Source organism: Cloeon dipterum, chromosome 4, assembly GCF_949628265.1.
Source record: "Cloeon dipterum chromosome 4, ieCloDipt1.1, whole genome shotgun sequence".
Classification (NCBI taxonomy): Eukaryota; Metazoa; Arthropoda; class Insecta; order Ephemeroptera; family Baetidae; genus Cloeon; species Cloeon dipterum.
In genome coordinates this window covers 26,780,927-26,797,545 of record NC_088789.1, presented here as the reverse complement: position 1 = coordinate 26,797,545, position 16,619 = coordinate 26,780,927, and the positions used below count along the sequence as shown (strand labels likewise).

The 16,619-nt window shown below is 40.7% G+C and overlaps 4 protein-coding genes and 1 non-coding gene across 5 annotated transcripts in view; 3 read left to right on the top strand and 2 right to left on the bottom strand.

Annotated features, from left to right (window-relative positions):
- Positions 1-4,658: 4,658 nt before the first annotated feature.
- LOC135943177 (uncharacterized) lies at positions 4,659-6,277 on the bottom strand. The gene has a single exon (XM_065489624.1). The coding sequence runs from the start codon at positions 6,192-6,194 to the stop codon at positions 5,814-5,816; it is 381 nt and encodes a 126-aa protein (XP_065345696.1). The 5' UTR covers positions 6,195-6,277; the 3' UTR covers positions 4,659-5,813.
- Positions 6,278-7,471: 1,194 nt separating this feature from the next.
- On the bottom strand, positions 7,472-11,368 carry rdgBbeta. The gene is made up of 7 exons (XM_065487666.1): positions 11,200-11,368; positions 10,682-10,830; positions 10,401-10,569; positions 10,242-10,340; positions 10,027-10,182; positions 8,078-8,203; positions 7,472-8,025 (listed from the first exon to the last, which is right to left on the bottom strand). The coding sequence occupies exons 1-7, from the start codon at positions 11,248-11,250 to the stop codon at positions 7,864-7,866; spliced, it is 912 nt and encodes a 303-aa protein (XP_065343738.1). The 5' UTR covers positions 11,251-11,368; the 3' UTR covers positions 7,472-7,863.
- TRNAP-UGG (transfer RNA proline (anticodon UGG)) lies at positions 8,261-8,332 on the top strand. Its single transcript has one exon. It is a non-coding gene; the product is annotated as a tRNA-Pro (tRNA).
- An 81-nt stretch (positions 11,369-11,449) lies between the features above and the next one.
- Positions 11,450-12,575, top strand: Trs20 (TRAPP subunit 20). Its single transcript, XM_065487667.1, has 3 exons — positions 11,450-11,655; positions 11,822-12,055; positions 12,116-12,575. Exons 1-3 carry the CDS (start codon positions 11,566-11,568, stop codon positions 12,212-12,214), a joined length of 423 nt encoding a protein of 140 aa, XP_065343739.1. The 5' UTR covers positions 11,450-11,565; the 3' UTR covers positions 12,215-12,575.
- A 217-nt stretch (positions 12,576-12,792) lies between these two features.
- Positions 12,793-16,619, top strand: part of LOC135941896 (inactive tyrosine-protein kinase 7-like) — a 37,514-nt gene continuing 33,687 nt past the window's right edge. The window contains exon 1 of the mRNA XM_065487665.1: positions 12,793-12,990. Within this exon, the coding sequence (XP_065343737.1) occupies positions 12,942-12,990 (49 nt within the window). The 5' untranslated portion in view covers positions 12,793-12,941. The remainder of the gene's footprint in view (positions 12,991-16,619) is intronic.

Here is a 16,619-nt window from a genome sequence, read left to right as displayed (position 1 = left end):
CTTCGCGATGTAAATACAAATGCGTGAGCAACGCAATGAAGAGCTTCATCGGGACGTGCAGCTGGGCACCACGATAATGGCCAGTTTGCAAGTTTGATTTATTAAATTGTAGGCATATTGTACACGAGCCAGGGAAGGTACAGAGTTTTGGCAAAGAGGATTTTTCTTGATGAAAATTGTTTAACTGAAACTGTTGGACGAAAAATACCATTGAGAAAAAGAGTTAATTTTGAAATTGTCATCCTGTAGAGCGCCAAAAAGAATTCTGGTGTTTTGCGTTATACAGTATTTCATTAAAAAATAAAAACTACAAAATTGGTACATATTTCGGTTTTTGAAAAATGTTTAGACGTCTAAATCGCAGCTTCTGAAGGTCAGTTTTTCAAAATCCGCACAATACTGGACTTATCTTAATAATTTCCCCTAAATAGCCAAAAAGTATAACTCTTCAACCCCCATTTTGCACCCTAAAACGCATTTTTTAATATTTTTATTATTTGCTCGTCACTGCGTATCGGAATTTAGTGTTTATCCCCTTTGAACCACTACAGTTCATCATGGGACGTGAATACGTTTAAAATTCAATGCAGCTTTTTGTAAATCGACTCTTTGAACGCGAGAATAAGATGCCAGACTATTTTTTATGCCGATCTCCGAAAGAAAACTCGTTTTTCACTAAATCATTTTGACTCTTTATGAAGCAGCTAGTTTACACGAGTTTTACCGCTCTCCTATTTGCTGTTTTATCAAACTTGCAAAGGTCAGGAAGACTAAGGACGACGATGGATTTTCTCACAAATAAACAGACTGGAGGTTCCTTGAGTTTTTTCAATGCGCTGCGGAAAACGTGGAGCAGACGCAGATCTCAGTTGAGTCACATTGCTCTGAGCGTGTGAAATTCCAAAAGAAAACATCCACAAATAGCCTAGAGAAAATAATGAGCCGTTTTTTTATCGGAGCTGTGTTACAGCGCATTTTTAAACACTGCCGCCAAGTCTAAAATTAGACCTCTGCCTTTGCCAAAGTCATTCATGGCAAATTGGCTTGTAGAGAATGCCCGCTTATTTAATATAAAACATTAAGAGGCGTTTCCATGTTCTTACAATTAGTTGCAGCTTATAGTGCATTGCAGTGCTTCAGACGACAGTGTAAGCTCTTTAATATCGCGCACATACACACACACAATGGTGACCTTATCACTTTATACAAGACCCTTTAGCAATTCAAGTGCTAAGCATACGACGCGGACGTTTGGAAAATGTTGAAACATTTAAAAATATCAAAGAAGTGTGAAAAAACTCGTATGGCCTCTAAAAAATTGGCAAATTCAAATCCAACTTGAAAGTAAACAGCAGGAAACTATGAAATATCGGCAAAATTATAAATTTGTTTGTGAAATAATTATTTCACATACACAAATATTTATTCTCTGAAAATGTAATTTATTGTTAGACCTTTATAAATGTTCAGCCCGTCTCACTGCGTATACTACGCGCTAGACCTTAAAATACATAATAACTCCAATCTACAAAATTAATAACACGCAATTAGTATATGAACCAAGCGGCGTCTGGCTCCATTTAAACGGCCAAACAATCATTGTCTCCCAGCCGAGAGCGATCACGCCAATGTACGCTGATTATGCTGCTCCAAATGGTTCTGTTTCGGAGTTCGTTGTCCTTGGAATGCAATTTTTCTGCACTATTTGGCACCGCGTCAGTGTCGGGCACATACATACGGGGAGAGATGCTCTCTCTGTACCAGTCCCATCAATCATGCGGACATTCTCTCGCTCTTAATCACACACACACAACAGCCAGTCACAGACCTTCGGCGAGGAAATGCACGCGCCTTCAATTAAACATTATGCGAGGCGCCGAGAAAACTCGCTTCCTATTTAACAACTGCTCGCACATACTCGACATTCTGCGCGGTGACATTCAGAGGACGATGAATCTATAAAAAAAGAAGCACTCTCGCGATTATTATTATGCCAACGCTTGTTCAGTTCCGCGAAGCTGAAAAATGCACATGTGCTACAACTCGCAGCGGAAGAGATGAGCTGGCATGATTTAATAAAGTTACTTAAAGGGAATGCTGTGGTTGTAAATCAAGTGAGATAATCACCTAATTGACAGATGAAATGCCGCGAGTGTTATAGTTGTACAACTTTTAATGTAAAAGGCTGCAAACAGGATTAAATTGAATTTGTGCCAGTTATAGAGTTCTTCTTATATATTATAGAACTTGTCGGAAGTTTGAAACGATGAAACAAACTGCCGGATTGTAAATTGATGAAGACATTTTTTACACTAGCAGTGCGTCGACCTTGGTACCTTTTTAGTCTTCTTCGCACTTTCGGAGGCAGGTGCTCAATTCAATGCGGGTGATGCGATTATAAGCGAGAGAGGTTCGAGTTGGGGCTTGCATATAGCTATTATTAGACACTAGTTGAAACTTAATTTAACGCATTCCACCACTTCGCTGCTGAAGTGAATCTTTCTCAAGCGTCCTGAGTAAGTGAAACATGAAATATTTGTGCAGTATGAATTTAAAAAGGTGTTGAAAAACACGATCTGATAAAAACAACGGCTTATTACGACAAAAATCATAAAAAATGTTGGCACTTTTTGGTTTTTCAGTAAAATTATTCAAACTAAAAATAAGACTACTTATATTTTTCCTCACTAATTTCTTTCAAATTGTTTCTGATTGTATTAATTTTAGCACGAATAGAAGAAAAATTATAACCTCAATTCCAACATTAAATTTAAGCGCACCCAATTTACCCCGTAAAATTACACGATCAAAAATAAATATGAACATCACAGAGAAACCAACCACACATAAATCTTTAAATTTGCGTCACATTCTGCCTACTAGTGAGACATATTAGATTCTGCTGGCACTGCACCCACGCAGTCACGCCGCATTTGCTCATTTTCTGAGTAAGTCAGCAGTTTCGTCACATCCAGTCTGCAACTCGGGAATACTCCAGCCCACGCACCTTCACGAGAATTCTATATTGTGCGTCCAACTCAGCAGGTCCAGCGCGTCGCATACAGATGCAGACGGACGAGGAAACGATATGAGGACCGCGGATGTAAACACACGCGGTGAAATGGAATAATGCTGCTTAAAGCTTCCTCGTCGCAGAGGAGGCGCGACTCGAGTCGTTTATTGCTGCCAAGAGTGCTGTTCACCTTGGTCCTGGCCGGCCAGTACACCTGCACCTTTGTTGTAATATGCAAAAGCAGCAGGCAACTCCCCCTTTCTGACTCTCGCTTTTTGAACGGATAGTCGATAATTTGTCACCATACGCACGCGGTTCCGGCGTATATGTATGCTTCTCAGATCGACCACGGAAATGTTCATGACTGTGTATACTTGTTCAAAAATATAATCGTTGATTAAGATTGATATAAAAGTGGGTGTAGAGTTATTTTCTACGAAAGGAATTGTTCTGAAATAGATCAGAGTTAACGATTTTCTTTTATTACTTATACGGAGTGCTGATAGTTCCCATGACCACCGATTTATTACGTGCGTGGCCAGATGACAACGGAATATATATGATTAAAAAGCTGCTACTTTTGTCACATGTCACGAATATCTTTCTAAACGAGAGATAACTGATTGCGTGGCATGGAATGTACCAGAATAATGGTGTCGTTGTGAGAGGATCGGATATAGCATCATTAATTTATCGCTTTTGGTCAAAGGGTATTTCAATGCCGAATAGAGTCGTAAAATCAGATTAATTTAACGTGTGTATGATTTAAATGAGAAAATATTTAAACTAGCACAATTATCTTGGATATTCCTGGAAATCATATTTTTTGTCGATTAGATAATTCTGTAAAACTGTTAAAAAATAAAATATATCGTGCTCCTGGAACAATTATCAAATATTGCTAGTTTAAAAATTTAATTTAACGTTTTTGATTGGTTTTTTTTTCTTGTAACCCCTCAAAATGTTCCACAGTGCCCCTTTACACGCCTAGCATATTTTTGTTCGCCAACAAATTTTTGAGATAAGGCGATATATAGATATCATGCAAGTTTTATTATTTAACAATCTAGTTGTGGCTTCGGTTATTTTCTCATTAATGGGAAAATATAACATCATCTTTATTGTTCCTTGTATATTAGATTGTTCTCTGCTCTGCCAGTGTTGCGGTATCGATTCGGCCACGCTGGTGCACAGTAGAGCGCGGTGCTGAGTGCACGCGCACTTTCGTGGGGCAGGCTGCGCTCGGCGGCAATCCTTTCCTTCGCCTGGCGCAGTGGAAATTTCCATTGAGAGTTGAAAGCGGGTCATGCACGTCCAGAGAGGCGCGTCTTCTCCGGTTAAAAAACGCGAGTCTGGTTCGACGTCTGGCGCCAAAAGCCTGCATGTAGTTAATGTTGTTGTAATTATACTAGCCCAGAGCTGAGATTTTAATCTATGTGTGTGTGTGTGTGTGTGTGTGTGTGCACCATTCACTCTCGAGAGTGCAGCGCTATGGGCTTATTTTGGGCGTTGTCCTACTTTAAGGGCAACAAACTCAGCAGCATGCATTTTATTATTGTTTATAATTCTACTTTCAATGATCCAATTATTTACTCTTTGTTTATTTGTTTCTCTTCTCTCAAGGACGGTATCAGGAATAAAAAGGTTTAGTTTGTTTCTTTTAATGAAGCATTGACGCTTTTGTGTTTTTATTATTTTCATCCGCTGGGTTTTTTTACAGCTTTTTATTTCCGTTTTCAAATAAATTTTCTGTTCGACTCAACATTGTTCAACATTTCATTAAATACAGCGTGATTTAATCAGTCAACATTGCGTGTTTGGAAACTCAATGCAAATACTATTAGTAATTTTTTCTGCTTAAATTATTACTCTCACAAATTCTTTTCACAGATTGCAGTCAGCCGATATAAATGTTTCGATTGTTATTTTTTTTTTTCAATTGAAAATTATTTGCTTTTCACAGGAAAAATAGCTGCTAATTTCCAGCATGTGGTGCCTCTTTGTTAAAACGGCCAATCGTAATCAGCACCAATTGAATAAGCGAGAGAAAGTATATACCATACAAAAAGGAAAATCTAATATCTATCCTTGTGTGGCATTATTCCCAAAGTATAAAAATCGCTTTACTCTCTATACAAAGAAGATGAATTACTTACAATTAGGAAATGACTGGAGTCTAATTAGATTAGCGCGTAGTAATGTAACTCTTTTTGATACAGCAGTCAGACTATCACTGATAAAATTATTATTTATTATATATTATATTAGTATGCGTGTGATCGTGGCACATAAAGCGCAAAATTTATGACGACGACATCACCGTGACAATGGGCAATTAATTAACTAAGTTGAATTTGAATTTTGTTCAGAGCAAACCAAGTACTTGCCTTCTTTGGAAACTTCCAGAAATTGAAAGATTGAATAATTGCCCAGTGCGAGGTGTGCACCCCCGGCACCTTTGTAATAATAATCCGCGAGGCGGGTGCGTGGAATGTCGCTGACTTGAAACGTTGAACGCCTTCTCTTCTTGCTGGTGTTCCAAGTCTCTATATTTTTCACAATTCGGAAATCAGGCACCGTTCGAATATTAACTAACGAAAAAGTATTGTAGTCTCAAAAATCAGATGAACAACTCAGTCTAAAAGCTTGCGGGCACCGAGTGCCTCATCTGCAGGGAGTGCGGAGTCGACGAGGCCGACGAAGAGGCCGTCGACGACAGCCGGCGGGCCGCCCGGATCTCGATGGGGTGTGAGCGCGGCGGCGGAGGCGGCGGCGGCGGCGTGCTCGCTGCGGCCGGATCTCAAGACGAGGAACGAGTGTCGTCGGACGAACTCGACCGGAACGACCTCTTCAGCTTGTCCACGAGCCGCGAGTGGAACTTGTTGAGCGAGCTCTGCGAGCCGGTCGACTTCGGCGGCGACGAGCTGGCCGACGACGAGCCCTTGCTCGGCGACTGCAGGCTGGCCCGCGAAGAGTGCGACGTCCGCACGGCCATCGGCGCCGACCGGTGGGCCGGGCTGAAGAAGTCGGTCGAGCCCGGCGACGTCGACAGGCTGGGACACTCGCTGCTGCGGCTCTCGGACACTTTGCGGCTGCTCTCCGAGCTGCGCCGGTTGCCACTCGGCCGCTGGGACTTGTAAATGTTCCAGTCGTTCTTCACCACGGGCATCATGAAGGCCATAATGTTGACGTTGATAGCGCACAGACAAAGTGGAATATTATTAAGGGATCCGTCCTCGGCGATGGGTGCTCACTGAGTGGTGCGGCGCGCGCCGTACGCTGCCCACTTATAGGGCGGTGGGGGCCGCGAGAAGGACGCGCCGCTGATTGGCCGGCGCCGCCGCTGACGTCGCCCCGACGCCTCAGTCTCGGTCCCGCGGCACGTAGGCCATGGGTGCATGCAATTTGCCTACGCACCGGCGGGTGCATCCAGTGAATGAAGCGCGCAGTTTCCATCTCATTGTATCAATAAATCGATTCGGAAGGCAGGCCAGACGTGGCTCGTCAGGCACGTGGCTTTTACTCTTTGCCGCCGACTCATCAACCAAATCAGGAGCGGCTCCACGTGATCTGACGCGTGTGCGATTGCGGGCGTAACCATACACTCGACTAGGACTTGATAATTATAATTAGCGCGTCCAGGGGAATTCAACCTGTTGGAAATAGGCAACAGAAAAAATTATATCTTTGAAAATGAGAATGCTGTCAATATATTAGGCGCTTGACCAAAATTTCATTTTAACAACTAATCAAGCTTTTAAAATTATAAATTAATAAATTGTGCAGCAAAGTCACATTTTATTTTACTAAACTCGTCTTCCTGGTGCAGCCCAAAAATTTCGTTCTAAATTATTTCAGCAATTGGGCATGGTGCAAAAGAAAACTCTTTAATGAGAAATTAAATGAGATTTCAATAATAGGGGAGAGTCCTCAACAAAAGCAGACACTTCCAAAAATATTGGTAGCTCTTGAATCCTTAATAGGGATTGGTTTTTCCAGCGTTTTACAGAATCAATCCTTTTTTTTATCAATGCTTGATCTTTCATAACAAATCGTAACTCTTGCTAATCAAAAGGCAATCGAAGCGTTGGCGCCGTCGATGATAATCCGCATGAGAGCGCGATCGCGCTTAATTAGTAGAATTTTCCATTAAGCACGCGACGTGCACGTTTCCTAATCGATCCATTGACAAGAAGTGGCGTGGACTCCTAATGACATCAGCGTTGGCAAACGGACATCCTTGGGATCCCCAGTTTTTTTTTCTGAATCCGCATTTTAACCAGATAAAATTTAGACTTTGCGCAATCAAAATTTCCCCCCACTTTTTCAAACTGGTGTTTTTCTCTCTTGAAAATGCAGATTCTTCGAAAGTTAGGCAACCGGCCTGACGTGGGTGAAGAGCAAAATGCCTATCCAGCAAACTAGAGGTGGTCTCGAAGGGAAGCAAAGATGAATGACTCACGGCTAATTGCTTTATTTATTCTGTATAATTGACTTACACAGCGTGCTCTCCAGGAATCAATGCATGGCAAGGTTAACAAATTTGGCAACAGGATAACATCAACAGGAACAAAATAAATTAAAATACTTGGCACAAAATGCGCGCGTCTAATAACAACCGAGATTTTGTAAAGTACGTAAAAGATTTTCACAACGGTGGCCGCGGTAACAAAGGAAAAACGTTTGTTGAGCCACTTTGATTATCTTTTAAATGCCGACCATTAAAGTGCATTTGAAGTAGCCACAATATGCCTATGGCTGGGCAGTCTTAATGTGAGAAGATCATTACACACTGTCTCATCTAACAGTCAATTCAATTTGCCTAACGCAACATATCAGATTTTGAAACTCTAGTACCACGAAAACCAAGATTTTTGCGAGTTTGGAGTTGGAGATGTGGCTTCCCCCTCCTTTGCCACAATGGCTCCTTCTTTACTTGGTTCCCCATCGTCCTCTTCTTCTCCAGCAGCCTTTACTGCGGCAGCTTCTATCAATCCGAGATCTTGCAAAACCTGTTTGGGACAAATTTAAAAAATCACCCATTCAATTTGAAGGATTACAAACCTTAGTATTGGTCTCCTCCTGGACCTTCTTCTCATACTCGCGCACGTCATCGAGGCTCATTCCGTGCCACTCGTCCATCCACGCAAACGCCTGCCGATGGCCGAGCAGCAAAATATCTCGGATCGCCTGCAAGTAACGACGAACGAACGATTATTACTCATTGCTGTAGTGGCTGACAATATCGGCCTGTTGGTCTAGGGGTATGATTCCTGCTTTGGGTGCAGGAGGTCCCGGGTTCAAATCCCGGACAGGCCCATATTTTTATACCAGAGCGCAAAGGCGATTGCAAGCTGAAAGATACACTGTGGCAAAACGAGGAACTAATTCATGTGATGATGATCAACCGCGTATTATCAAAAATTATCTTTATTTCTCATTTTTTATGCCCTTAAAACTGCACTTAAGGAGTTAGGATGGGAAAATATTTTCTCTGAGTTTTGCTCCATTCAGGGTTGCATTATTTGCGTACCACCCCGTTTTTTCACCACTGATTTTAAACGGTTTTTACAACTCAATATATTTTGCAAGAAATGAATTTAATTTTTATTCCATATTTGCTCTGTGAAACCCTAAAATTTGCGGTTGGAGTGGCCAAAATTTACTCTACTGTGCAGAAATTTTTCTTTTAAATTGCCATTATTTGCTGCCTCAATTTCTCCAACAATTTTTCAACTCGAGGTTATGAGCAAATAATTAGAAAATAATTGAAAACTGAGGTGCAAACAAACATAACCATAAGAAACTGGTTAAAATGGAAAAAACGTATTTTACCACTACACTGCATTTTTTTAAATGCAGTTTTTGCTCCATTGCAAAATGCGGATTTTTTGTATGAAAGGGAAGAAAGATAACAACAGTTATTAAGTAGAGCTTTGCAGACAACAATTAAGAATATTTTGCATTGTTGACTGCAAAGTTGTATTATTTTGAGTTAATTGTTTGTTAAATTTAGTAAATCTCTACAATATGCAATAATCAAATCAGGATCGACAAACAATTAAATTTAAAATTTTGCCAAATTTCGCGAAAAATTGAAAAAAAATCACTTGACTTTGATCCTTCTCGTCACAATATAACCAATAGTGTGCGAATTTTTAGGAACAAATCCCGAAATTGTAAAAAAAATCGTGATTTTGCATTAGGGAGACAATGCTTAATCATCATAAAAACGTTTCAGTCGATTTCTCAACAATTTAAATGGCAACCTTGTAAATATTTAGCTTCTTTCTCATTTTTAGATGGCATTTCGAGTTAATGTAAAAATGATTTTTCGCAATTTTTCTGTTCAGCTTCTTTTTATTTAAAAAAAGGCACACTGTTTCAACTGGACAGCTTCCTTTATGACTCCAACATTGTGCTCTTGGGTTATTTTTAGTTTTTGACCACAATCCGCAATATCAAGGAAAAAATGCTGTCGCATATAGTATAATTCAAAACTTAACATTTAAATCAAAGTCTGATATTACTTTACGTAGCTTGAAACGACTGAATTCTGCAACAGATTTAATTTTTTTATTTTTTTCTTCCTGGTGATTTTCAGATCTGTTATTCATTAATTTGTACATGGGATAGCATAATAGCTACTTTGCAAAGTTTTATATTGTGGTAGTTTCCAAGATTCCAATGCAAGCAAAAGCACATGAGGTTGTCATAATTTCTACTGAAAAAATCCTTGACACTTTACTGTTGATTTCTCCCTCTCCCTCAAGCAACATTACTGAGTACATTTATTTAGTATTTAAAAAAAATGTGTTAATTTCCATGGCGTCTAAATCTAAGTATTTTAGTAGCATTTCTAATTGTTTCTGTGCGAAAATTTTGAGCTGTAACTTTCAAGAGAATTGAGAACAGAAAAATGAAAATGATCATAATTAAGGGCCTAATAATACGATAGAAACCACGGCACTCAAGCAAAATTATTCAAACTTTAATTCAGAAAGAATACGCACCTTGTGAATCCAATCTTCGACTCTAGTCTGCAATCCCCAAACCTCAAAACTGGCGTTGACTAGCTTGTACGAGCACATGATGGGATTTGTGTGCTCTTTCCAGCCCTCAATCAAAACACCTCGTCCGGTCTTCTCTGATTTGTACAATTTTGGGTCCTGTTAAGAGTAATCCGTTCAGTTGACTTGTCAAAAAATATCAGCAATACAATTCCTACCTCTTCCTCTTTGTAATGTTTGGCCACAACTTCATCAAATGCTATATCTACGAACTCTACTTGACGGTTTGCTAAATCCTCCTCAGACACTCCCAGGCACTGAAATATTCATGTTCATTTATAAGAAAGAAAATCGCAATTTTAAAAGTTGTAACTTACATTTTCAGAGGTCCCCGCATTATCTTCGAATCTAGTTTTGATGAAAATGTTGAACTTGGGCAAAAACGAGCAGGTATACTCGGTTTCCGTGTAGGGGTAGTAATTCCAAGCCTTCTCAGTGACGTAAAACAAGCGTGGAATCATTGATTGGACCCAGTAAGGCAGTTTGCTGAATTGACAGTTTATTCATCAGATAAAATGTTGAAGTGCGCTATTATAAGTTTCAGCGCTCAATACGACACGCCATTCTTTACAAAATCTTTAACTCACGCACGGCATACCTAGAAAGGTGGATTCTCTTTTCAGTGAACTGTCCTTTGCCGTGCTCCTCACTCTCGCAGGGAGAATTCTCCACAACTTCGACCCCTTCGCCTTTTTCCGACTGCTCCAGGCTGTGCCGTGCTATCATGTACAGCTGGCCCACTTTGTACTGCACTCAAAGTTAATTAGTTATTTTAATTAGCACACTCCATTTAGAATATAATCATAATCGTAATAAACGTGAGACCAATTAGGGTGATTAAATTAGGTTAAAGCTATACCTTTTATTAACAGATTTTTAACAGAGAAAATTTTAATGAATATCAATAAATTGTGAAAGTGACAAAAACACAATAATTATTATGTATATTAATTTTTCTCAATTCACAACTAACAAAAAATGAGCCAAAATCTAAAATATTAAATGAGCCAGCAAGTCTCACTTTTTCCGCGAATTGGTTTCACGCTGTACATACATACGCATTTTTGCTGGAAAACGTGGAAAACCTGAAAATTAGTAATTGCCATTTTCGCTCACCTCCTCCACGGTTAGTGGCATGCATATCCGATACTCCTTCGTGAGCACCATGTTCTAGAGATAATTCCTGCAGAAGAAAAATCCTTTTAAGCTCGTTTAGCAGACAGCAGAGTGACGAATTTAGTGCAGCAGCGTGAGCTAAAAGATTCGAACGCAAAAAAGGTGAGCTCGTGCTCTTTTACAAATGAAGACCACGCCCCCGCCCCGCGGACTGCCTCCGCCATCTGTGTTTGCTGTTGTCATCAGGTGATCGAGTTTACAAACAAATGGGACGTCGATTGTGGTCGATTTAACGCAGGACTTCATTGCTTAAAATGCGAATTTCTGTAATTTAGTCGCTAGAAGCTAATCATATAACTGTCTGCAATGTCTGGGTGTTACTATTTCTATATTGTCTGCCACACAGACAGCCCAATTTTCGAAATGGAGTTCATGCCGAGCGCTAAAGAACCAAAGGTATAAAAATATTTTTGCTTTTCCTTCATTTTCCGCATTTTCCATCAACCAAAATTGATTTTCTTTATGCATTTAAATTTAAATTCAACAGCAAAAATTTATAATTTAGATTACAACTGTTTTTTACATCATTTTTGGTGTTTTAAAAACTGCTCCTCCTTTACAGAAGGAAGACCATCGTCACCTAATCGAATTCATCGCCAACGCTGCCCTCGACTTGGTGGATGAGCACATGTGGCGGACAAGCAACATGTATCTGAAGGCCGTGGACAAGTTCAACCAGTGGTTCGTGTCCGCTTTTGTCACCGCGAGCAATATTCGATTCCTTGTGGTCCATGACAACAAAAACGAGGACGGCATTAAAAACTTCTTCATGGAAATGTACGAAACGTACATCAAGGTGCGTGTGTGAAATAATTATTTAACCGTTTTCATATAAAATATGCGCTCAATCTTTCAGTTCTCAATGAATCCTTTCTACAAGCAAAACACGCCCATCAAAAGCATCGCATTTGAAAAGAAGGCTCAGTTTTATGGCAGGAAATTCCTCACAAACTAGATAATGAATACGGTGCAAAAATGGACACTACTTACTTACTTGTCAAGCTTAAGTTGGAAGTTGGAAAATCCAAATGAATGAAATGAAGCAGATGCTTGGCTGTTGGAAGATTTTGGGAGTTACTTTAGCCGGAACAATATTCAATTGACTGTTGGTTATTATTAATAGAAAGTATGTCATGAAAGAAATTAAAAATGTTATCTTTTATAATTTTCAAAACATATATTTGAAGAAATTATTTTTGATCAAGCAGCACGTTTCTGATATATGAACTAAATAATATTTTAGTTGTGATCTTTTAATATTGAAAACATAAGAATTGGTCTAGTAACACAATTAAAGAGACCTTATTAATTACAAAGCCACTGTTTTTCTTACATCTATTTAAAAGATCAAAAGTAATCTTGAAATTTAAAATTTGACGATTAATCGGAAAAGAATTGAAAGATAGTTCCCATCCTGAACTAACACTCGTCTTACTCATGTGTTGTTGTTATTGTGTTTAAGTGACGATAGGTGGAGCGCGTGTGTTCCTGTTGAGGTCGGCCACCCTCATGTTGTCCATGAAGTCTGTCGGTCGTGGTGGGGGCGGGCGCGGAGCGGCGTTGAGCGCAGCATCTTGCTCCTGTGCTGAAAGCCGGCACGCTGCCTGTCATTATCACGAGTACCAGGCTGGCGGCCGGCGAGGAAAGTCTTTTCGGCACCGGCGCTTCCACATGCTCTTGGCATGGCCAATCTAATCACCGCACTCTTCGTCCTCGGACTGACTGCCTCAGGTCAGTTACCAAAAAATTTCATTTTCCTTTTACTCTTATACAATCATGTCTGCAGTATTTAACATATATTTTTTAATTAATTTGGTTTTATTTATATTTAAGACTTAATGATTTTTAACGCTAGAAGTACATAGACGATTAAATTTACTTATAGTAAGTTAGACAGTCTGGTTCTGCTGCTGCCTGTTCATCGACGCTTAAAGGGTTGCGAACTTTTTGCGAGCTCATATTGCACAGCGCGGCACTAATAATAAGCGTTGGGGGAGCGGAGTTAACCACATCATTCAATACTCCCTACCCGTCTTAAAACCCGTCTGCTTGGCCTGCTGTTCACGAGTCGAGACGCAAAAATCGCCGACAGAATATTATATATACTTGTCGTCTCAATACTGAACATTGTTATTGATGATGTGTATCAGAAGGACTCACCTTCACTTATGTCGGTAATAGTTAATCACAGATTAAAGGCTTATTTTGCTTGGTTGCCAAGTTTAGCAGATGATATATAACGACATCATTGTTTGGAAGTGAATTTCCCCAGGTCTCAGGGAGAGGAATTGGATTTTCCGTTATTCCCACATATTGGCTTTGAGAAATTTCGGTCGCTCGGCACGTTTTCCCATATTGGACGGCAGCTGAAACACAATTATCTCGATCGGAGCGATATTTATTTGATTGCCGCCGTTGACACATATCTGCTTTATAAAAAATCTTGTTATCTGCCGAATGATCCTTTGCTCATTCTACTTTGCCTCCTTGGAGGTATCGATTTTCATCATTTTCGCCGAAGGGCCGCCGACTTGAGATGCTGTCCTCGTCCCTCGTCATCCCCCGGCACGACAGGGACCCACCGTGAAACTGGAGACTCGCTTTTCTCACCTGATATGATATATTGATAATATATTGGCAACCAGGTGTGCTTAACAATAAGAAAGGGTCGACGCTGTTAGGCCAATATCAGCCGACAGGGAATTACAAAGGAGTAGTTTCTTCTCCAAGCAAATAATAAAATACCCATTCGATGCTTTCGTCTGGAAAGGAATCAGCCCCTTATCTTGTCTAACGCTTTTTAATTAAAAAGAAGAAATTTCCTTATTCAGACAGCCTCGCAACTCATAAGGACGTGACAGACGGAAAAAAGGTTGGGCCAGGGCGAACTCTCACTTTTTCTCAGCGGTCGGGACCGTTTTTTACGTCAAACCGAACCCGCTTCCTTATTTATGGAGGCGCACATGTGCGAGCAAGACAGGCAGCACCTTTTCTCCTGAAGGTGCAACGCTCGTGTTTCGTCGATACCAAAAGCCAGTGACAAGGGGCAACTCGTAAATCAGCCCTCATAAAGCCGTCCCGTGGGCAATGAGCATGTGTGTAAACAACACAAACTGCTATAGACCGCTTGTTTCTCCAGGAAATTCTTTGTTTGTCTTCATATTGTTGACAGTTTAAGTCTTCTTCAAAAATCTTTTAAATTATTCACGTGGAGTATCAGGAAAGGCTATAGAAAATATTGGTGACATGTGTCTGGTCACACGCTTGTAAAACTCCACCAACCATTGTTGGTATTTCACATTATTTATAACTAGGGAATTTTGATCTGCATTTAAACTATCCTCTTTCTCATTCATAATTTTGATTGGAATGCTTCAATTAGTTGAACTTTAACTTCGAAAGTTCTATTTTGAGGTAGATGAGAATGTATAATAACGCTTTAGCGTAATTTACAACGCGAGCGTGTTTTTTTTCTATTTTTCCTACACTTCACCGGAGGGCCTAAATATCTGGTTTCAATATTTAAAAAAAACGGAAGAATAAGAGCAAATTTATTTAACATGAATCGTGACTAACTTGAGCAAAATTGCTCGTTGCAACTATAGAAATTTACCATATATGAAAAGTTTTATCCCCTGCATTCTACTAACCACGTTTGACGAGTCTCTGACTGAGCAAAATTGAATTCAGCGCAGGTACACATATCTCTCATAAGGAATTAATTTTCAAACACTGCAAAGGTCCCAACCCTCTCCACACGCAAACTCAAATTAGATTCTTTCTGTGTGAGCTGCGTGCCAAAAAGAGGCGAAAACTTTACGCCACCCGCACTGCGTTGGAAATAATTTTGCGGGCGCCCTTTTTGAATTTGAAATTATCTCGCATACCGACTGCATAGGCGGCTTTTCCACATTTTCCATTTCCACCTCTTCCTCTCCCTCTTTCGGGCCGTTTTTTACTTTGGGCACGCGGAGGCTGGCATTCCGGCAGGCGGGGGGATACTTGTGATTCTGCAGCGGTGTCGCGGCTAATGTATCTTCTTCACCTAGTCTGCTGTAGCTGTGCGCGCAGTACATACATATACATATATGTACAGCGTCTATATACCTCGACATTCATGTAGTTTTCGTCCCTTGTCTCCTGCAAACTAAATGAACTCCGGTTGCTGGCTGGTGTGTGAGTGTGTGTGTGTGAGAGAGAGAAAGATGCTCCCCCGGCCAGCCACCCCCGGCCGCCCACCCCCAAGACACCAGCGCTGAATACACAAAGACCGCCACGCCAGCAGAAGCTATCATCACTTGGGCATTACACAATAACCCACTCAGCCAACGTGTATCCGCCCTTTTTTCTCACTTTCGCTGATATATTTCAACATGCGCCCCATCGATTTTGTTCTTGACGCATCGCTCGCTTCCGCTTTTTTGCGTGTGAATAGCCTGTGCTCTGTAGAGGTGAGAACAAGGAGCCACCCTCTCGCGGATTTGAGGCAAGAGTTGGCAATTCTCTTTGTCACAGGATTGAGGGGGTAGTTTTTAAGGGATGACAAATGTTGAGCCGGCACGTGTATAGTTCAGGCGTTCAATATTCAGTTAATTTTCGAATTTTGAAGTTTAAAATTTTTATTATTACTTACGGCTCGGCGTTAACTATTCACTGAGCAAATAGAATGAGCTTTCATTTTACGAGTGGGAAGCAAAAAGGGGTGTAGGGTAGATTTCCATTTATGATTGTCTCTTCTAATCTGTCATCGAAAGCCACCACGGCGGTGACGGTAAACGGAGTAGACAAGCAAACTGAAATCGGATAGTTTCTTCAACTCAGTGAAAATCACCTCTCTGCTTTTATGAAAATATGCAGATCGGTTTACAAATGAATCTAAATGGTCCTTTTAACAGCGCGGCGTGGATAATCTAGAGTTTCCAACTCACACAAGCAACCCCAAACTCGCACGTACGCATATAGTTTGCAAACCAAATGAGCTCTAATTATGCGTCGCAATGTGCATCCCTGTGAATTTCATTTCCGGCCGAGTGCTGAAAATAATAATTTCGCAAACGCGCGCACCCCTAATAACAGATACAACCGAATGCGGTGGGGACACATTCAAACAAAACAACGCGCGCGAGAGAAGAAGTAGTTAGTTTCATGTATAGCGCGTCGCACTTATGCAAAAGAAGCGGGGTAGCTGAAATAAGCACCCCTTGCCGCTGGACGGCCGACGCGGGCCAGCAGTGAGTCACATTGCCATAAAAACACCCCCTCCCTCCCTATATCTCGTCAGCAGCAATGTGCGGGAGAGAGCAAAGCAAGAGATCTGCCCGCCGCTCAATTTATTATTACGCCACGCGGCCCGAGCCGGA